Genomic DNA, 22,133 nt, shown 5'->3' with positions numbered 1-22,133 from the left:
CATAAGTACTTTTATCACTGTTTTTCTGTCTCTTAAAAATAGGAGACCAGGGGCTGGGGATTTAGCTCAGTGGTAGAGTGCTTACCTAGGAAGCACAAGGCCCTGGGTTCGGTCCCCAGCTCCGAAAAAAAGAACCAAAAAAAAAAAAAAAAAAAATAGGAGACCCAGGGCTGGAGAGGTGGCTCTGTGGGTAAGGGCATGCACTTGCTGATCTTGCAAAGGACCTAAGATTGATTCTCAGCACCCAGTTGGGAGGTCACACCATCTGTAACTCCAGTTCCAGGGGACCTGATGCCCTCTTCCGAATTCTGTGGACTCCTGCACTCACATGTGACACAGAGATACTGAAGTCAGGCATACACACACACACACACACACACACACACACACACACACACACACACACACATACACACACACAAATAAATGAATAAATATTTTTAATAAAAGTAAGAATGGGGCCCTGAGAGGTGGTGGCACACGCCTTTAATCCCAGCACTCAGGGGCCCGAGGCAGGAGGATCTCTGTGAGTTCAAGTCCAGCCTCGTCTATGAAGGGAGATCCAAGACAGCCACAGCCACACAGAAAAATCCTGTATTGAAAAACAAAAAGAAATTAAAAATTAAAAAATGGGAGCTCATTGAGCAAACTGAGTTGTGATCTCACTTTCTCATGTGGAGCGCAGTTTTGTCTTTAATTCTTTTTTTTTTTTTTTTTTTGGTTCTTTTTTTCGGAGCTGGGGACCGAACCCAGGGCCTTGCGCTTCCTAGGTAAGCGCTCTACCACTGAGCTAAATCCCCAGCCCCAATTCTTTTTTTTTTTTAAAGATTTATTTTTTCATTTATTATATATAAGTACACTGTAGCTGTCTTCAGACACACCAGAAGAGGGCATCAGACCCCATTACAGATGGTTGTGAGCCACCATGTGGTTGCTAGGAATTGAACTCAGGACCTCTGGAAGAGCAGTCAGGTCCCTTAACCACTGAGCTGTCTCTCCAGCCCCTACTTTTTGTTTTGTTTGCTTCTGTGAGGTGGTCTCGCTACATAGCCCAGGCTAGTCTTGAGTTTCTTAGTTTCTTTTCCTGCCGCAGCCCATCAGGTACTTGAGTGATGAGTTTCAATTTGACATGAATCCCCTTGATTTTACCGACCTTAGTGAATCTATACAAGGGTGTGATGTGTATGTATGCATGTGCATGTGTGCCTGCCTCCACAAACACAGATGCATGTGCCCTTACATGTGTGTGAGGAGGCCAAAGGTAGAGGTCAAATGTCTTCCTCTCTGCCCACCTTAATTTTCAACTATTTATTTATTTATTTAATTTTTGCTAAGGGCTTTTTTGTTGTTGTTGTTGTTGTTGTTGTTGTTGTTGTTGTTGTTGTTGTTCTTTTTTTCGGAGCTGGGGACCGAACCCAGGGCCTTGCACTTCCTAGGCAAGCGCTCTACCACTGAGCTAAATCCCCAGCCCCTGCTAAGGGATGTTTTTAAAATGTGTCTAGGCGTTTTGTCTGCCTGTATATTTGTTTGCACATCATGCTCCTACCTGGTCCCTGTAGAGGCCAGAAGAGGGCATCAGATGATCCAGAACAGAACTGGTTGTGATCCGCCAAGTGTGTACTGGGAATTGAAGCCACAAGTCCCCTGGAACAGCAGCTAGTGCTGCTAGCTGCAGAGCCCCTCCACCTCATTCTTTGAGATAGGGTCTCTCGCTGAGCCCGAGGCTCACAGTTAACGGTAGACTGGCTCGCCGGCAAGCCCCAGGGATCCACCCATATTCACCTCCTCTAGAGTTACAGGTGCTGACAACCACGCCTGACTTTGACTTAGGTAAAGCGCTTGATATACCCGAGTCGGAGCCCCAGTACTGGGATGGACCTGTGTACCCCAGTGTAACCTCCCTTGTAGCCCACCACCCACCAGAGACAGCGGGGGAAGTGGACGTGTTTAGGAAGGGTCTTTGGAGAAACTTCCATCTCTGTCGTCTGGAAACCAGCAGTTGACTTCACAGCCCAGCAGGTCAGCTCGATCCATTCACAAACACTTCACAGGTAGACCAGCAGTCCAGTGTGGTAGAGTCGGGTTAGCAACAGTAATGGTCCAAACTAGCAAAGGCGGCAAGTCTCAGCCTCAGCTTGAGTCAGTTGGAAGGACCAACAGGAACAGCAGGAGAGGTTCTCAGCTGCACCTCTCTCAGGAAAGCAAAGATCAGAGAAGACTCAAGACCCACAAGCATTGCACAGCTAGCTGTACTAGCAAGCCAAGCTCTGTCTCCATCACTCCAGGGAGTCCTGTTTATACCCTCCTGTGGGGTGAGTTTGAGCTACACTGCTGTGTGCTCCCGGTAGGTCATGCTTCCAGCCACCTGCCCAGGGAAACTTTGGATCCATGAATGAAACACACACACACACACACACACACACGCACACACGTACACACGCACACACGCACACACCCACACTAGCTTATTTTTGTTTTTGGTTCTTTTTTTTCGGAGCTGGGGACCGAACCCAGGGCCTTGCGCTTCCTAGGTAAGCGCTCTACCACTGAGCTAAATCCCCAGCCTCACACTAGCTTATTTTTGAAATGCCTTGGCTACCTCAAAGCTGAGCACTCCTAAACCTTCCCCTGCTAGTATGCTTTTCCCTCCTGTACTCCTGGCACAACACCTTCTAAGTCTACTTTTAACTTTGCTGCCCTGTTACCTTCAGTGAGGTCCAATGGTCTTTGCTGCTGCCCAAGACGCTTCTGGGCAGCCCTCCCGGGGCCGCTTTCTTTTTACACCTAGGTTTCGGATGCTCTTCCCTCTGAAGCTCTAAATCTCATCCATCTCCCCCACACACACACCAACCCCCAAGTCGTGGCAATTCTGTGACTCTACGTCTTCTCGTCTTCTCCTCTCTCCTGTGTCCCAGCCCACCAACTCTAAGGGTCCCACCCCGTCTCCCTTTGCCCAACCATTGGTTGCTGCCATTTTTATTGATTGTTCAAAAACCAGTTGGGGACAAGGACCTTTAGTGTTTGTACACGAAGATTCCCAACTGAATCAAAGCATTAGAACCAATCTCTAACACCCTCCAAACATCGTGTGTCCTCCACGTGCCTTGCCTCAGCACATGCCTCCAATCTGCCCACGTCTGGGGAGTCCCAACAAACGAAACTCAACTATGCAATGTAAGGCGGACCAATACCTGCGTGTTGTTAGCGAAGAATCCCCCATCACGTGTCCTTTCACGTGCTTGATTTAGCAGAACATCCTCTCTCCTGTGTGTGCTTCAGCAAAATGTTCCTTCACGAGTCTGCCTTAGCCTTTCACATGTGTCCACTTTAATGAAACGTTCCTTCACGCATTCACCCCAGCAAAACACCATCCAAATAACTTTGCAAAGAACGCTTAAGTTTCTACTTCACCCCAGAAATGCCATTTTTTAAGTCTAACGTGTGGCAGGCCTTTTCCATGGGTTGCAGCAACATCTGAGATATCCCCCAGGCTCTTCTCCCAGTGCCCACCCATCAGAGAGGACAGATAGGCAGGAAGCATAGAATTGTGCAATAAATCCATCATGGCAATAAACGGGGCATGCTGCCAACGAAAAGCACCAAGTAAGCTGGGTGTGGTGGCGCGTGCCTGTCACCCAGCACTCTGGAGGGTGAAGCAAGTAGGACTGGGAGTTCAAGACCAGCCTTGGTGATATAGTGAGACCATTTCAGAAAAAGAAAAGGGGAGCAGCAGATTGAGGAAGTAGAGCGAGGTTAGACCAGAAGGAGCTAGAAACCCGATGTAGAAGAGGAGGGAGGAAAGAGGTGGGGCTGAGGGAGGTGAAGAGGCTTGGGACAAAGTGCTACAGAAGGATGCTCCAAGGCCTGTGAGGGAGGTTTTGGGGGATGAGAAAAGGAAAGCTGCCTAGGGAGGTGATGATACGGTCGGAGGGGGTGGGGGTGGGGTTATGAGGGATACTTGTAAGAAGCCCGTGGCTTTATCTTAAAGGCTGAGGCAGAAGACAAGGATGCAGCTAGGTGGCAGAGGGAGAGGGAAGGAGGGAGGAGAGAAGGAAAGGGTCAGACGGGATATGGGATTAAGAAACACCCTGTGGCTGCTGAAAGGGAACTATGTCAGAAGAGGCAATAGACTCAGCCCACTGAAGGAGCAAATTACAGTTGGGATCCAAGCGGCAAAGGGCAAGGCTGAACCCGGGTGAGATTGAGAGAGGCGGACAAGTAGGAGAGAGGATCGTAAGACTGAGCTCTCCCAGCATCCCATGTAACTCACCCCCATTAAGGTTCAGGAGGACCCCAGGGCTCAGACTAGGTGGCCGGTTAGATGCCAGGGCTGCCACACCATTTGAAGTGAGATACAAACCGAACGGTGCTTACGGTTAGGACTGTGAGCGTCCAGACAGCTGAGGGGCTTGGAGTTGACAGTCAGAGAAGTGAGGAGTCTAGAGGGTAGGCAGGCTCAAAGTCATCCTCCTAGATCCCAACCAAGAGCTGGATTGGAGGCAGGGATGTCGAAGGAGGAGTGGTGGATATGGAGAAGGGCAAAGGGGGGGAGAGAGATGCCAGGAAGCGAAACGGGATTCTGGGGCGACCAAAAGCAGTTCAATGATTTGGTCCAGAAGCAGCCTGACTAATGGAGAAGAGAGCTGGGTACTCAGAGGCCATCTGAGCATGCCCTCTATGGCAAACACCTAGAGGCACAGAAGTAGACATGCGGCAGAGCCAAAACACTAGCTCTGGATCTACAAGGGCTAGAGAAAAATATCCCTGAGGCGGAGGAGCAAACAGTACGGGCGCCAAAAATCCCCGGCACCTTGTCTTTTGGGCCACCTTGTGCAAGGAACTACGTGCACTTTGACCTAGGTCATTCTCTCACTAGCCTGCTGCATCAGTCTGGGCTGTCCTCATACCCATCTCACAGCTAGACATACTGAGGCACAGGAAGACAGGCCTTTGCCTATTGCCCACAGTCACAGGACTGGGCTACAGCTGGGATTCTCACTTCAGTCCTCTGCTGCCACCTCTGGATTCCTGCTTCTGTGTTCAAAGGGGTGGGTTTGGGTGTCGATGTGCCCTCCAATGAGTACCCTGCCCCTCCGTGTGCCCATCTAGCAGTGACCTTCCTTTGTAAGACTTCTCCAGCAGGCAAGCTCCTGACCCAGCTCATCTGAGGGTACCTGTGGGTAGGCAGCATGCCACTGCATGTCTCTACCTGTCCCAGCTTCTGTGTCAATGCCATCAGAGAGAGAGAGAGAGAGAGAGAGAGAGAGAGAGAGAGAGAGAGAGAGAGAGAGAGAGAGAGAATGTGTCCTTGTTCAAGCTTCCGTGAGTGTGAGGGGAATTGGAGGAGGCTTGGGAGGCTGGGCTGAGGGTGGAGGCCCAGAAAGGGGGTTTGGAGGGGGGCATCTTGGGCTGAGAGGAGTGGAAATGCTACAGGAATGTTTACCAGACCCTGAGAGAGTCTAGGGGAACAGCACCCATCCTCCTAACTCACCAGCCCAGGATCGGCCTCTGCCACCATGAGCCACCAAGGTCTCCTTCCTCCTTCCCAGCCTCTCTCCAAGGCGCCTGGGCTCCTTTAAGACTGCAGATCCGTACTCTTCACTTCTAGTTAACCCCTCCAAGTCCCAGTGGCCCCGAGGCTGGGGCCCTAGTAGGCGGAGGCAGAGGGGGAGCCAGGGGCGGAGAAAGAAGTCTGGGAGTGAGAGAATGAGGCAGGGTAGCCGGGAAGGCGGCTAGCTAGCTGCGGAGGAGTTGAGCCAGCCGAGGGGCTCCCGCTGTGCCAGGCGGGCAGTGCCAAATCCCAGGAGCCCAGAGGTGGGGGGAGGGCCGGGGACAACCCGGCCCTGCCCCCTTCCCTAGTAAGGTGCCCATCAACTTCGGAAGAAAGTTTGGCATCAATCTCAGCCGTTGTGACTTGAGGATGGGCAGGGTCCCGCTGGCCTGGTGCGTGGCGCTGTGCTGCTGGGGGTGTGCAGCTCCTAAGGGTGAGTGATGGGGTCTCATTGAGGCAGAGACACTGGCTGATGGGACCCAGGGCAGGGGGCAGTGAGGAGGTGGGAGCTGGCTGGCAGGTGTTGGGGGTGCCGGGCTGGTTTAGGGAGTTTCCTTGGGACGACAGAGTGCTGGCTTGGGGGTGGGGTTGGGACTGAAAGGCACAGACTCAAAGAGCCTGGGGTTAGGGAAAGTAACTCCGAGAGAAACAGAAGAACAAGAAGCAGAAACCAGGAGGGCCAAAAGATGAACTGGGCAGAAAGACAGTCAGAAGGAGCTGAGGGAGAGCTGGGGGCTGAGGAATCTGGGTCCTAAGGGAGGGACAGATGGAACTAGAGGATCCAGATGTCGGGAAGGGATCTTTCCCCAACAAACACAGAGGAAGACTGGAGAAGGAGGGCTTGGGAGTCCTGGGCCCCCCTTGTCACTGCTGTCCCCCTCCACTTGTTCTTACTCTGCTGGAGTGTTCTCTCTCTCTCTCTCTCTCTCTCTCTCTCTCTCTCTCTCTCTCTCTCTCTCCTCCCCTTTCTTCCCCTTCCCTTCACTTCTCTGCTCCGTTCTCTTTTCCTCTATGTCCCAGTGCAGACTGTGAAGTCCCTAGAGACCAGAATGGCAAGGACCGGCCCTGCCAGGCCATCCAGAGCGGGGGAGGCTGCCAGATCCCAGGCCTTCTTCCCAACAGACTGGACATGGGATGGAAGCCGGACCTCAATCCCCTGGGAAAACTCCCATCCTCCCCATGCCTCCACCCCACCCCCCTCTGAGATCACTCTACAACTATGTGGGGTCCTGGCAACAGTGGGCAGATAGAGAAGGTGGACCAGATGAGCTCGCTAGCTGTGGGGCTCTAAAACATGCTCTTTACGTCTCCCCTGACAGACACACAGACCGAGGCTGACAGCCCATTCGTGGGGAACCCAGGGAATATCACGGGTGCCAGAGGACTCACAGGGACCCTTCGGTGTGAGCTCCAGGTTCAGGGGGAGCCCCCTGAGGTGATGTGGCTTCGAGATGGACAGATCCTAGAACTGGCTGATAACACCCAGACCCAGGTGCCTCTGGGCGAAGACTGGCAAGATGAATGGAAAGTCGTCAGTCAGCTCAGGTGTGGCACCTGTCGCTGACCAGTGCTCTCCATACACGAAGCCCTTCCACACCAAGCCACGGGGCAGCCGGGGCAGCCGTTCCACCTGGGCTGGGAATCTCCACCTGACCACTTACTGGGCACGTGGCTCTAAGCTTGTGATATGACCTCTGGGTTTCGTTTTCCTCTTCTGTAAAAATGAGTTAAAAATAGGACCTACTTCAGCCTCCTATAAGTTTCCTGTCCAGACCCCCCCCTCCTTTCAGTTCTGCTGACCCTCCCGGTATCCAGCCCTGATCCCCGGCCTTCTCTGTCCCTCCTCTTCCCTTCTAGAATCTCAGCCCTGCAACTTTCAGATGCAGGAGAGTACCAGTGTATGGTGCACCTGGAAGGACGGACCTTTGTGTCTCAGCCTGGCTTTGTAGGACTGGAAGGTGAGTTCTCCGGTCAAGTTTCTGCGGGGGTGACAGGTGACAAAGAACTCAGGAGTTTTTCCATGGGGACATCAAGTCCAGAGACGTAGGGAATCTTTGGAGTTGGGGAAACATGGGAGGCCATTCATTATGGGGGATAGGTCTAAGGGAGATTCTATGTTCCAGAGGAGAGAGACTTGGGGAGCTTTTGGATGTCCTGGGGAATCAGATATGCTTAGAGTGGGACCTTCTATTCTAGGAGTCAAGTGCATATGAGTTAATTCTCCCATTATTCCAAGTACCTCATTTCTTCATTAGGAAAGGGCTACAAGGAAAGCCAGGCATCGTGATGCACAAATATAATTGCCACATTGAGGAGGCTGAGGCGGCGATCTGTAGTCTGAGGCTAGTCTGGGGTACATATCAAGACCCTCAAAAGAGAAGACCTGGGCATGGGAACACACACCTTTAATCCCAGCACTGATAAGGCAGAGGCAGGAAGATCGCTGTGAGTTCAGTCCAGCCTGGTCTACATACTACATAGTGAGTTCCAGGAAAGTCAAGGCTCTGTAGAAAGACCATATCTTAGAGGGGTGGGGGTGGGAGCAGGAGAACAGGAAGAAGGAAAGGGGCAGGAAGAGGGGGAGGAGGAAGAAGAAAAAAAGGAAAACAAGAGATGAGGTGAGAATTCTACCTGCCCTGGAAAATGTCCAAGATGACCAGGCATAGGCTGGAAGCACAGGCCTAGGCATAGGAGCACAAAGGATCCCATGTCTGAAGGTGATGCAGGTGTCCTAAGGGACCATATGTAAGGGACAAGTCAAAACCCTGCAGGGTGGATCTAGTGTTTAGCACCTCCAACATCCTAATGGTTATCGGAGGCCCCTGAGAGGCTCAGTGGGAACCAAGCTTCTGTCACGGACCGCCCAGGTCTCCCATACTTCCTGGAGGAACCTGAAGACAAAGCTGTGCCTGCCAACACCCCCTTCAACCTAAGCTGCCAGGCCCAGGGACCCCCGGAACCCGTGACCCTGCTCTGGCTTCAAGATGCTGTCCCTCTGGCCCCAGTCGCAGGATACAGCTTTCAGCACAGTTTGCAAGCTCCAGGTGAGTCTGAGAGCGTGGGCCGAAGCAGGGTAGCCAGGGCCCTTCATTCGATGTGTCTGTCCACTTGTCTTCTGTCTCTGTCTTGTTTCCCTCCCTGTGATTTTTTTCACCTGTCTGTTCCTTATCCTTCTGTCTCTCCATCACTGTTTTGCTACTTCACCCAGTCTCTCTCTTTCTCTGCTCACCCCAGCAGCCTCCCTGCTCACCCTAACCTCTTCCTGCTCACCCCAGGTCTCTCTCTCTCTCTCTCTCTCTCTCTCTCTCTCTCTCTCTCTCTCTCTCTGTTCACCCCAGCCTCTCTCTGTTTACCCCAGCCCCCGCCCCCGCTCACCCCAGCCTCTCTCCTCTCTCTGTTCAATAGCATTCTTTGTCCCAAATTTCCTCTAAAGCTGTTTAGTGGCCTAAGTGTGTAGGCCTGGTGCTCCCTTGTCAGCCCTGACCCAAGCAGGGCATCAGAACGAACCAATTCCCTCCTCTGTCCACTTCCTCATTCGACCTGCCCAGCCCCTGCTCTGAAGTGTCCCCTAGGCCTGAGTCTCTGCTCAGCTGAGGTTTCCTGGGAAAGCAGAGCCCAGACTAGACCAAGGGAGGGAAAGCGAGCAACAGAGAAAATCCGTTAGAGAAGACAAGAGTGAATGCTCATGCCTGTAACCCCAGAACTTGGGAAGCTGAGACAGAAGGTTTGCCACCAGTTTGAGGTATGTCTAGCTGACAAAGTGAGTTCTGGGCCGGCCCTGTCAATGAAGAAAACCAAAGGGCTGAGGCTGTTAACCAGTTGGTAGAATGATTGCCTTAGTATGCTCATAGCCCTGTCCCTTCAAAGCACTGTGTAAACCAGGTTCTGTGGTGCACGCCTGCGATCATAGCACTGGTGGAGGTAGGACAACCAGAAGTTCAAGATCATCCTCAATTATCAAACTCAAAGCTAGCCCTGGCTACACGGTGAGTTAGAGGCTAGCCTTGGGCATGGTGAGGAAGGGAAATTAAAAGAGAACAGGCCACCGAAGTGACCCTGCGTGGAGAGACACATTGATAATGTGGTCTGAATGACAGGACCCCTACTTCAGAGTGGCCCTCCCTTTCTGTACTATACAGATTGGGCATTCTGCTTAGGGCCACATGGTAGTCAGAGACAGAGCTGGGGGACCTTGAGTGACCCTTATCAAGGAAGAGGAGATGTAGGCACATAGAACAACTCCCGGAAGAGTAATGGCTTCCTAAAACCCCACCTGCTGCCTCTCCGGGGAGGTCAGGAGGGGGTCTTTCAGTGTGGAGGCAACGACTCACATTCCCAGCATTCTGGGAGCCCTGAGTGTGCAAGGAAGTGTGATGAGCACGCTGGCCCCCCAGAGGGGTGACTCAGGCCTGAGGCTCGAGTAGCCTGGTAAGGCTAGGAAAAGGGCCTGAGTCAGCCTGGCTGGGCAAGAAGGGAGGAGGGGAGAGAGGGGGCCCACAGGTGTGAGAGGGTCTTCTGGGTCTCTTGGTGTGTTCTGACAGGAACAGAAGCATCTGCAAAGAGGTGAGGAGTTCCGCATGTGTAGCCCTGTCCTCCCGGATTGGTGGATCCATCGGCATCCACCGCTCTGTAGGAGAGAATGTGCTAGTGGGGGCCAACCTCTGTGGCTCTCAGGGTGTGTCTCTGTAGCTGTCACTAAAGGCCAACTTTGTCTTGTATCAGTTTTCCTCCTGTGCTCTGTGTTCACGGCTGTTGATATCGTATGAGACCAGAGCTGTTGACACCGTGTGGCTAGCTTACCACCTCTGTATATATATATTTTTTTTTCTTTTTTCTTTTTTTCGGAGCTGGGAACTGAACCCGGGGCCTTGCGCTTGCTAGGCAAGTGCTCTACCACTGAGCTAAATCCCCAACCCCTATGTATATTAAGGGAACCACATCAGTTCACAGGAGTGCACCTGGGGTTGTATGTACTGTTGAGAGGTCTCAGTCCCTTGCAGGATCATGATGCATATGGATGTGGCCGCTTGTGCCTGTAATCCCAACACTCAAGGAGGCCAGCCTGGGCTATACAAGACCCTGTCTCCAAAGGGAGAGGGAAGATGCCTGTGTGACTAAATTGGTATGTTTCTTTTTTTTTTTTTTTCTTTTTTTTCGGAGCTGAGGACCGAACCCAGGGCCTTGCGCTTGCTAGGCAAGTGCTCTACCGCTGAGCTAAATCCCCAACCCCAAATTGGTATGTTTCTTAGTGACCATCAAAGGAAAACCATGAGCCAGACGGGTGCTGTATGCCTTTAATCCCAGCATTCGGAAGACAGAAGCAGGCAGATCTCTGTGAGTTTGAGGCCAGCCTAGACTACAGAGTGAGTTCCAGGACAATAGACAAACCCTATCACTCCACCCCCTCCCCCCCAAAAAAAGGAAAGAAAGAGAAGTATGACCATCATCATAAAATTCTGTCTTACTCAGTACATAACAAAGAGAGAGACAGAGAGAAGTAGACATTCACAACGGAGTATTAGTATGCTCCTGTGTTCTCTGGGCTCTGTTACTGACTCCTACTGATTCTTGGTGACTGAATCCCAAGCGCTCACCTGTTACCCATGTATCTGTGCCAACCCATGCATATGTGGCAGTGTCCTCATCTTGCGGTCTCTACAGAGGGCCTTTGTGGCTGCGGGATAACTGTGTTTCCCCATCTGTCTGTGTTCCCATCCGTCTGTATCTCTGTTTTGGCACAGATAAAGCCCCCCCCCTCCACCCCCGTGTGTGTGTGTGTGTGTGTGTGTGTGTGTGTGTGTGTGTGTGGTGTGAGGAGTCAACATCAACTTTTAGTGCTTCCTGGCAATAACAATTGTGTCTATTTGTCTGTCCCCTTCAACACTGGCATGTGTTGTTAGGAGCACAGAAGTGTGCTCAGTATGTTCTCCATATTGACATCTGGATATACTACTTAGCCAGGTGTTTGCAGTGGATGTGTGCAGGTCGGAGTGTGTGCTTATGTGCTCCTCCCCACACGGACTCGTGTGTGTGTGTGTGTGTGTGTGTGTGTGTGTGTGTGTGTGTGTGTGTGTCTGTGTCTGTGTCTGTGTCTGTCTGTCTGTCTACTGGGCTATGCCTCATTGTCAATCTCCATGTGTTTTCCAGTAAGTCCCGGGGCATTTATGTCACTGTGTTTGGGACAGCATCCGCCCTGTGAATAGTGTGTAGCTTAGCTAGTGCTGCATTTCTCTGTGTTTATATTTGTGCTAATAACGGCCCCTGTGTACTTAAGAGTGATTCACTGTCGGGGGAGGGGAGGGTGCTTTGTAAAGGAATTTTGTCCGTTTGTGCGTTTGTGCGTGTGAGTGCCTCTCTGTCCCTCTCTATCTGAGTCAGGGCGTGTCCTCTTCTCCCTCCATCTCTCTCATTCCCTCGGAAAAGCCAAGGGTGGGAATGAGCGGATGGGGTGGGGGCGGGGCAGTACATCTGGAAAACACATCTGGAGTCCACAGGCTTTTGTGTGGTGGAGGGCAGGGGAAAAGGGTCCCAGACCCCTCAACCCATCCCAGTGGCCTCATTTCAGATGCAGCCCCTGGGGCATAGGAATGGGAAATCCCAGGCTATGCCCACCAGGACAGGCCGGAAGTAGAGGGTGGGGGGCGCCCCGGTGACTCAGGCGGGGGCAGGAATGTTGCGGTCGGAACAGAACCGAGCTCCAGAACCACCCCCCCCCCCTTGCTCCGGGGCTGCTAAGGCTGGCCCTTGGCTCCACGTGCCAGGTGGCTGGACGTGATCCAGTGTTCGCCCCCTCAGTCTGCCGTCCCAGGGCCACGCATCCCTTCCCCGGCCGCGGGGGCTGTGGCGCGGGCACCTGACCTTGGCTGGGAACCGCAGCCAGCTGGGGCAACTGGGGCTAGGGCGCTTCCCTACCCACCCCCTTCCGGCCTTCGAGACTGATTTTCCCCTGTTCCACTCCCTCTGCTGACTGAGAAAAGGAAACTTTGTGTCTGCCGAGCGAGGTCGCCCTCCAACATACCAGGTGGAGGGAGCACCACGCTCGCACAAACGCAGATGCCACAGTACACAAGTACATGATGTCCTCAGACTTATACAAGCCATGAAACACAGATGGGCAAACGCACGCACGCACATCCACATCCACCAGTCTCAGAATTGCAGCCCCAATACTAAGAGGACTCTGTGCACATGAGTGTTACATATCTGTGTGTTTGTCTGCTTGTGCCTGGAGTGTTTGTATTTGTACACACTTGTGTGTGTACCGTGGTGACAAAGTTGCTCACACAGAAAGAGTGGGTACACAAACAAGGCAAAACAGACTTAAGACAAACACCCTGGCCCACAAACCTTTCCCAGACACACCAAGACATTTATTCAAGAACGCATTAACTGGCTTGCTTGCCTGTTACATAATCAGGCTCCCTTTTCTTCCTTACACACCCAAACACAGATGCACACGCATGTGCTCATTGGCTTATAAGGCCTGGCTTTGTCGGCCTGTCATTCCAGCTACTCCAGAGGCTGAGACGAGGATTATTTGTTCAAAGCCCTTCTGACCTAAAGGGTCTGTTCAAGGCCAGAGGGTCTGTTCTGGGCAACTTAGTGAGATCCTATCTCCAAAGAAGAACTAAAAGGAAGGCTGGGAATGCAGCTATGAGACATCTGCCTAGAATCCATCGAGGAGGAGCTGGAGGTGTGGTTCATCTGTAGAGCATTGGACTAGCATGCCTGAGGCCTGTGCTTGATCAGAAAGATCCATGGGGGCTGGAGAAACTGCTTAGTAGATAAGAGCACTTGCTGCTCTTACAGAGGAACTGAGTCCAGTTCCCAGCAACTACTGGGAACTGTAGATGCCATCTCACATCCTTCTGTATGTGTCTAGCTCCTGGGACCCCCATACCCTCTTCTGGCTTCTGAGGGCACCTGAATACATGTGGTAGTCTCTCTCTCTCCTCTCTCTCTCCTCTCTCTCTCTCTCTCTCTCTCTCTCTCTCTCTCTCCTCTCTGTCTCTCTGTCTCTCCCCCCTCTCTGTCTCTCTCTCTGTCTCTCTCTGTCTCTGTCTCTCTCTCTCTCTCTCTCTCTCTCTCTCTCAAACTTCACTCACAGCCATGCAGTGATGGCACACATCTTTGACACCATCACTCCAGAGGCAGAGATGGGCAGATCTCTGTAAGTTTGAGGCCAGCCTGGTCTACAGAGAAAGTTCCAGAACAGCCAGGACTACACAGAGAGAGACCCTGTCTTGGGGGAAAAAAATTCATCCATTCGTTCAACAGACATTTGCAGAGTACCTACTGTGTGCCAAGCCATGCTGCCACCAAAGGTTCCTTAAACAGACACTCCCTGCTCTCCTAGAATGGAGAGTCTGAAAGAGAGTCCTAAGAAACAAACGTGATTCTTGAGCAACGTGTGAGCATGCCGGCAAAGGGGAGAGAAAGCAAAGCCAGGCTCCAATTCTACGGAGATTAGTCAGGGGCAGAGCAACTTAGGTGTGTCATCTGAGAAGCCAGCATGAAGGAGGGAGGGTGAAGTCACATAGACATCTTGTGAGAATACAGTGTGTGCGAGAGAGAGAGAGAGAGAGAGAGAGAGAGAGAGAGAGAGAGAGAGACCCACCAGAAGCAGACCGAGCTGAGAGAGCAGATGCAGGAGACAAATTTATCAATGAGCAAACACATGTACATGACCATACACTATGTCCATTGTTTGTGTCTCTGTGTAAATCTGTGTAGGCTGTGAGTGATGTTGGTATACGGGCCCCCTGACCCCTTTCTCTGCAGGGATGGGATGTTCCTTCCACATGTCTATGATAAACTTTCTCCTCCCCATACCAAGGACCAGTCATCTTTCCTTTCCTTTCCCTTTTATTTCCTCTACTCCTTCATGTTTTACCGTCTGAGTTTGAGATCTCTGTCTCAAACTGCCAGTGAGCTTGAATTTGAGATCCTTCTTCCTCAGCTCGCCCATTGTCTGGTACGACAGGTGTGTACCATCTGGCTCTGTAGATGTCAACGCCTCATGAGTCTGAGTGTTCGTCTGTGTACATATGTACATAAGCATGCTTGTTTCTCTCTGTGTGTGTGTGTGTGTGTGTGTGTGTGTGTGTGTGTGACTGTGTGACAAGGTGTGGGAGTCCTCCCCCCTGTAACACTAGGCTTTCTCCTCTTCCTCCCCAGGCCTGAACAAGACATCTTCTTTCTCATGTGAAGCCCACAATGCCAAGGGAGTCACCACCTCCCGCACAGCTACCATCACAGGTGACAGCAAGAGGACTCAGGGATCTTGGTGACAGGGGTATGGGAGGCTGGATTAGAGGTCAGAGGAGAAGGCAGAGGGAAGGTGGAGGGCACTGGAGAGAGGTAACTAAGAGTCAACCTTCCCTCATCTCCCCACAGTGCTCCCACAGAGACCTCACAATCTCCACGTGGTTTCCAGACATCCCACGGAGCTAGAGGTAGCTTGGATCCCTAGCCTGAGTGGCATCTACCCGCTCACCCACTGCACCCTGCAGGTGAGACCCTCTGACCTGGATCACTTAAGTCTCAGCCCTCCCTCTGTCCATACCCACAAGCCTACATCATCTTCCCTACGGAAAACCAGCCCTTCCGCACTGGTTAACCCAAGGCTCACCCACTTCACCTGTTAGCTGTGTGAATTTGAACAAACCCCAAAGACCATTCTGGACTTCAGTTCTCCCATCTATAAGATGGGCGTGATGCTAATATTTACGAGCTAGGAATGAGAATTCAGTAAATGAAGGCAAGTAGTCAACTTAAAACAGTGTCTGGGGGTGCATTATAGACTATTAGCTGGTTTTATTGTTTTGAGTATTAGTGATATTGATGGTAGCCAGATTGGAAACTCTAAGTTGTCAGGACTTGTAGCTATGTCTGTCACAACCCTATGCTTACTGTCTTCACTCTGACCACTCTGGATTGTTTCTGTCTAGAGTAGGTCTTTCCCTCTTTGATATTTGGGTTCTCTAAGGACAGTGCTTTTAGTCATATAGTCACCTCAATGTTATATAGCATAGGTCAGGCAGATAAGGCTGTTCAATGGAACATATAACGGCACAGTTGAAATGGTACAGGCCTGTAATGCCAGCATTTGAGAGCGAGAGGATGGAGAGTTCAAAATAGCAAGACTGTCTCAAAATAAAAGACTTAAAAAGCTAAAAGTATGGCTTAGTGGTAGAGCCCCTGCCTAGAATCCCCCAGTGAGGGGCTGGGGGCGGGGCTCAGTGGTAGAGCCCCTGCCTAGAATCCCCCAGTGAGGGGTTGGGGGTGTGGCTCAGTGGTAGAGCCCCTGCCTAGAATCCCCCAGTGAGGGGTTGGGGGTGTGGCTCAGTGGTAGAGCCCCTGCCTAGAATCCACCACTGAGGGGCTGGGGGCGTGGCTCAGTGGTAGAGCCCTTGCCTAGAATCCCCCAGTGAGGGGCTGGGGGTGTGGCTTGAAGTAGAATGCATAGAATTCACCAGGGAGGAGATTTTTTCTTTCAAGGTATGAGACTGAGAGATCCTGAAAGGAAAGTGACCTGCGCCCCCACTCCAATCCCCCTAGCCAGAAAAACGAAACTGAGGTTCAATCCTGGCATTTCACCTACTTGAAAGATCTCAAATGTCCAGTGGAGCCACAGCTGCCCTCCTACCCACATCCATGCAGTGTCCAAAGAAAAGCAGAAGTGTGGGTTCTTCCTTCTCCAGGTCTCACTTCCTGCTGCCCACAGGCTCTGGCTGGACAGTTCCTGAGGGAGGGTCATGGCTGTCCCAGGGAAAAGAGAAGTGGGAGTGATTTTGAGCCCACTGTCTGCCCTTCTCCCCTTTGTCCTGGCAGAAGTTCCTCTTCCTGTATGTCACTGTAGGTCAGAGAGCAGACTCGTCCCCTCCTGCTATCCATCCTGACCTGCTTCCTTCTCCTCAGATCTTGTAGGGCCAGTGTCACCCATGTTACTCTGGGAAAGCTATTGAACGTCTGGGCCTTGACCTCCCCATCTGTAAAGCTGGAATGAGAAAAAGAATTGAACCTCTAAGTGGACAGGAGGGATTTATGTGATTATCGGGGTACAGGCTTAACAAGGGACTTAGCATACAGTAGGCGCTTGAAAAATATTGACTTTTAGGGCTGAGGTATAATTTAGTGGCAGAATGTTTGCTCAACATTGGTGAGAACGTTGGGTTCATCCCCAGTCGTGCCAAAACGGGGGCTTAGGGATAGGTCTCAGTCAGTACAGTGCAAGCTTGAGGGTCTGAGTTTGATCCCCAGAAGCCATACAAAGGAGCCGAGCATATTAGAACACACATGGAATCCCAGGGCCAGGGCAGATGGGGACGATGGATGCCTGGAATTCACTGGCTGGCCAGTCTAGCCAATCAGTGGGTCCCAGGTCCTATTGAGAGACCCTGTCCAAAAAAAAACCAAGGTTGGTGCCAACAAGAGGGCTCACCAGGTAAAGGTGCTTGCTGTCAAACTTGACAAATTCAATTCCCAAGACCCAAACAGTAGAAGGGGAAAACTGACTCACATAAGTTGTCCTATAACACACACACACACACACACACACACACACACATAATAGCAACTATAAAAACAACAACCACCACCACCAGACATAGTAGCACATGTCTTTAATCTCAGCTCTAGGGAGGCAGGGGCAGGGGTATCTCTGGAGTTGAAGGCCAGATTGATCTCTGAAGCAAGCCCAAGTAAGCCAGGGACACATAGTTACACTGTCTCAGAAAGAAAGAAGTCAGGGAGGGGACAAGTTGACGTCATTGTAAACAAACGAACCTACCTATCATTGACTTTGACACATGACAAATAGAGTCCCCTTGTCACTCAATGGTGAGCAAGATATTGGCTTTTTCGCTTTAATTTTTTTTTCAAGACAGCATCTTACTATGCTGCCCAGCCTGTTCTTGAACTGGTGATCCCCCTGCCTCACAGAGAGCTGGATTATATAGCTGTGTGTCACCACACCAGCTGCACAACTGTATTTAACGTTTTGGTTGATTGGTTGGTTGGTTGGTTGGTTTGGTTGGTTGGTTGGTTGGGTTGGTTGGTTGGTTTGGTTGGTTGGTTGGTTTGGTTGGTTGGTTGGTTTGGTTGGTTGGTTGGTTGGTTGGTTGGGTTGGTTGGTTGGTTGGTTTGGTTGGTTGGTTGGTTAGGTTGGTTGGTTGGTTTGGTTGGTTGGGTTGGTTGGTTGGTTGGGTTGGTTGGTTTGGTTGGTTGGTTGGTTGGTTTGGTTGGTTGGTTGGTTGGTTGGTTGGTTTGGTTGGTTGGTTGGTTGGTTGGTTGGTTGGTTGGTTCAGTCCTTCAGTTGTTGCTTTGAGGGTTTTGCTTATGGGTGTGTGTGATACTAGGGATACAGAGTGTGCTCTGTACCACTGAACCACTCCTTCAGTTTGTGCATTTAACCTTTAAACAACCTTTCAAGGCATCTCTGGTCCTCTAAATGAGGAAACTGAGGCTCAGAAAGCGGGAGGGGGTGGGGGAAATCTTGCCAGAGGTGGCTTTTGCAAGTGTGGTTTCTTTGCTTTGCAAATCTGGATGCTCATCGTTGTCCTTTTGTGGAGCTACAACATACAGTCACACACACACACACACACACACACACACATACACACAGACTCACATACACACACACTCACACACACACTCACAACTCTCACACACACTCACACACACATACACACACACTCAGACACATACATACTCTCTCTCTCTCTCACACACACACACACACACACACACACACACACATCCTTGCGCAGTTATATAGTCACACTAGGACCACAATCAAGAATAGTGTAAACTGTCTTCTGGTCCTCATGTCTTTCCCTACATTCAGGCTGTGCTGTCAGACGATGGGGTGGGCGTCTGGCTGGGAGAGTCAGATCCTCCAGAAGAGCCCCTCACGGTGCAAGTATCAGTGCCCCCCCACCAGCTTCGGCTGGAAAAGCTCCTTCCTCACACCCCATATCACATCCGGGTATCCTGCACTAGCAGCCAGGGCCCCTCACCTTGGACCCACTGGCTTCCTGTGGAGACCACGGAGGGAGGTAAGAAAGTCTTGGGAGGAAGATACCATTGGGCTTTGCTTTCATTGGTCCCATCCTGAACTTTCCTGTCACCCCTTTACCCCACAATGGCCTTAATCTCCTTGACCAGCCCCTAACCCCTAAGCTCTGCCCCCTGGCCTCTCTCCAGATCTCTCCCTGTGCTTCCGCTCGTGGAAGGCCTGCACGAATTGCGCACGCCTGTGCTCTTTGCAACTTGCCCCACTTCCTGGGAACAGGGGAGGGGGTCAGGAAGAGGTGGGGGTACCAGCTTCCCTCTTCCATGTCCTCCAGTGCCCTTGGGTCCCCCTGAGAACGTTAGCGCCATGCGGAATGGGAGCCAGGCCCTCGTGCGTTGGCAGGAGCCAAGGGAGCCCTTGCAGGGCACCCTGTTAGGGTACCGGCTGGCATATCGAGGCCAGGACACCCCCGAGGTGGGTGCTGCTGGCTGGGTTAGGGTGGAATGGTTGTGGGAAGTGGGAGATGGGGAAGAGATAACAGAGTAGACACAGGCAATTGTGGAAATCGGCCACTACTATACTGTTGTACTGGGCCACTGAGTGCGCATGCCGCTGAGGCGCACTCCGGAAATCCTAAATGGGTCCACGAAGAAGGGGCTGAGGAATGTCTGTCTGTGAGCCTTGTAAAAGCACCTCACTGGACTTGAGGACTGTAACTTTTACAGCATTTTAGGGATGAGACACTTCCTAATTTATACAGATGTTTTATCTGGGCTGGCTGTACCCCAAGGTGTGGGGGGGGTGAGAAGTTAGAAGGGGTTGGATGAGAGCAAAGAGATGAGAATTAAGTTCTTCTACAAATGCTGAGCTGTGCCTGGTGCCAAGCACTCTTCTGAGAACCTGAGGATACAGCCAGAGATGAGGCAGAATCCCTGTCCTGTGCGACCGATGTTCCGGAGTGCATGGGGCTAGAGATGTGGGGACCAATGTGGAAATGAGGGGAGAGGGTGAACAAGGGTTGAGTCTTAGGAGTTCTGGATGTAGGTGTCCCTTCTGATGTCGCCTCTGGACTTCCTAGGTACTTATGGATATAGGGCTAACTCGAGAGGTGACCTTGGAACTTCGGGGGGACAGGCCTGTGGCTAACCTGACTGTGTCTGTGGCAGCCTATACCTCAGCTGGGGATGGGCCCTGGAGCCTTCCTGTGCCCCTAGAGCCCTGGCGCCCAGGTAACTCTAAAGCCATACCCAGCCCCCTTCAAGATGTCCTTAGGATGGTCTCTTCCTGGCACCCTTGTTCCCCATGCCTCTGAGTGCTCCCACAGCTTAGATTCTGTTGCTACCCTCAACCTGACACAGAATCCCCCTCAGCCGCTCACTTATGTCATGTCAGTCTTGCCCTCTCTGAGCATGTCTCCCCTCTGTCCTTTCTCCTCACAGGGCAAGGACAGCCACTCCACCATCTGGGTAAGGGCTTTTGTGCCCCCTTTCTCTGCCTTCCCTCAATATGCAGGGAGAGCCTCCTCACCACACAACTACCTTTTACACACCCCTGCCATGCATCCCAAATATATCGCTCTAACTCTTCCCTTGTTCAGTTTGTGTGGCCCCTGAGGGAGGTGCCTAGAATGGCCCAGTGAATGGTATGGGAGAGTGAATGAATAGATTCACAGGCACATGCATATGTAAGGAGTGAATTAACATACACTGGGCGGGCAGGTGGATGGATGGTGCATGAATGCATAAGTATATGGAGACTGGGTTAACAGACACTTGGATGGGTAGACACATGTGTGGGGATAAAAAGACTGAAGGATAGATAGCCAGGCATGGTGGTATGTGCATTTGATCCCAGCACTTAGAAGACAGGGGCAGGTGGATCTTTCTAACTTTGAGGCCAGCTTGGGCTATGTAGTGAGTTCCAGTCCAGCCACATAATAAGACCCTGTCTCAAAAAAATAATAATTGAAGGATAGGTAGATGCATAAATGGATGGACGCATGAAGAGTGAATGGTCATACATAGAGATGAATTCTTACAGACACAGGCCAAGGGGTGGACGGAATGTATAAGGGATGAATAGACAGATCAACAGGAGGAAGGGAGGGGGACGGAAGAACGGAAGGAAAGACAGGAGAGGCAAGAAGAGAGATTCTCTCCTTCAAATATTTCTTCAGCAATTCTCCAACCTTCTTCCTACTTCCATTGCAGCCCCCTAGCACTACAGAGACACCACTTAGAACCCAGCTCACTCCTTTAAATGCTCTCACATACCCCCCTTCCACGTCATCGACCCTCCTCTCGTGCCTCATGACAACCCTTCTTTCCTCACACATGCCCGTTGCACACTCAACTCTCACAGATGCCCATTGCTACCTTCTCCTTGTTTTTTGACAGTGGGACTCACTATGTAGCCCCTGGGTGGCCTAGAACTCTACACAGTCCAGGCTGGCCTGCAACTCACAGAAATCCACCTGCCTCTGTGTCCTGAATACTGGGCGTATAGGCATGTGCCACCATGCCCAGCTATACCTAACATCTATATGCAAAGTCTGTGTGTGCCTTCTGTCCACCCCATGGGACCCACTTGTAACTACTGAAAAATGTTCAGTCCTCAACTGTCTTAAAACCTTCATCTGCTTGTCCAGGAATCAGGAATTTTACTCTCCTTATCCTAAACAACCTTACGTACAGTCTTACTATCTTCTTTCTCTATGTCTCTCTGTCTATGTCCTCCCTCTGTCCTCCTCCTCCTACACACACACACACACACTCACACACTCACACACTTACACACACACACACATGCAAACACGGGCACACACAGGCATGCACAGACACATACACATGCCTAGAAACAGACACACACAGCACTCAGACACAGAGACGTACATAGACACATGCACACACACACACACACACACACACACACACACCTACCTCCTGGTACTCCTAACACACACATGACCAGTCATACTCCAGTCCCTCCCTGCTCTATGCCTGTCCTTTCCTCTACTGCCCCATGCCCTTCCCGTGCTCCTCACCTGCCAGCTCACGTTTAGTTTGTGTATTTTGCATGCTCACTGCACACTCTCCCCATGCCCGATCACATCCCTAAGGATCACTCCTCACTGCCTGCCATGGCTGGTGCACACTTGCAACCCCAGCCCGTGGGAGGGCTATGGAGGCAGAAGAATTAGTTCAAACTGCCTGAGCTACAACAAATCTTGACTCTAAAGAGAGAGAGAGAGACAGACACAGACACAGACACGGAGACAGAAAGAGGCTAGAGGTGTAGCTCAGCTGGCAGAGTGCTTGCCTGGCATGCACGAGGCCCTGGTCCCATCTCCGGCACTCCATAAGCCAGTTCAGAAGGTACATCCCTGTAATCCGAGCACTCGGGAGGTGGAAGCAGGAGGATCAGAAGTTCAAAAGTCGGGGCTGGGGATTTAGCTCAGTGGCAGAGCGCTTACCTAGGAAGCGCAAGGCCCTGGGTTCGGTCCCCAGCTCCGAAAAAAAGAACCAAAAAAAAAAAAAAAAAAAAAAAAAGAAGTTCAAAAGTCATCTT

At 51.5% G+C, this 22,133-nt stretch overlaps 1 protein-coding gene and 1 long non-coding RNA gene across 8 annotated transcripts in view; one reads left to right on the top strand and one right to left on the bottom strand.

Moving 5' to 3' along the window:
- Positions 1–423: 423 nt before the first annotated feature.
- LOC120096893 (uncharacterized) lies at positions 424–5,592 on the bottom strand. 5 transcript variants are annotated; one of them, XR_005493788.2, is made up of 4 exons: positions 5,492–5,592; positions 1,921–5,221; positions 1,547–1,620; positions 424–592 (listed from the first exon to the last, which is right to left on the bottom strand). It is a non-coding gene; the product is annotated as an uncharacterized LOC120096893 (long non-coding RNA). The 5 variants fall into 5 exon arrangements; XR_005493790.1 differs by lacking the exon at positions 1,547–1,620 and having other exon boundaries at positions 1,921–2,192; positions 3,192–5,221; XR_005493786.2 differs by having other exon boundaries at positions 1,547–2,190; positions 3,192–5,221.
- A 19-nt stretch (positions 5,593–5,611) lies between these two features.
- Axl (Axl receptor tyrosine kinase) overlaps positions 5,612–22,133 on the top strand; it is a 31,260-nt gene continuing 14,738 nt past the window's right edge. The window contains exons 1-10 of one of the 3 annotated variants that reach the window (NM_031794.2): positions 5,726–5,984; positions 6,871–7,096; positions 7,409–7,509; positions 8,419–8,595; positions 14,729–14,809; positions 14,948–15,063; positions 18,399–18,609; positions 18,901–19,040; positions 19,645–19,795; positions 20,006–20,032. In NM_031794.2, coding sequence (NP_113982.2) covers positions 5,921–5,984; positions 6,871–7,096; positions 7,409–7,509; positions 8,419–8,595; positions 14,729–14,809; positions 14,948–15,063; positions 18,399–18,609; positions 18,901–19,040; positions 19,645–19,795; positions 20,006–20,032 — 1,294 coding nt within the window. In that variant the 5' untranslated portion in view covers positions 5,726–5,920. Of the gene's footprint in view, positions 5,985–6,870; positions 7,097–7,408; positions 7,510–8,418; positions 8,596–14,728; positions 14,810–14,947; positions 15,064–18,398; positions 18,610–18,900; positions 19,041–19,644; positions 19,796–20,005; positions 20,033–22,133 lie in introns of all 3 variants that reach the window. The other 2 variants (NM_001013147.2, XM_039111490.2) reach the window with 2 other exon arrangements.

This window comes from Rattus norvegicus, chromosome 1 (genome assembly GCF_036323735.1).
Source record: "Rattus norvegicus strain BN/NHsdMcwi chromosome 1, GRCr8, whole genome shotgun sequence".
NCBI classification, from domain to species: Eukaryota; Metazoa; Chordata; class Mammalia; order Rodentia; family Muridae; genus Rattus; species Rattus norvegicus.
Note: the sequence above shows the minus strand (reverse complement) of the source record. Positions and strands in the feature narration are given on the sequence as shown.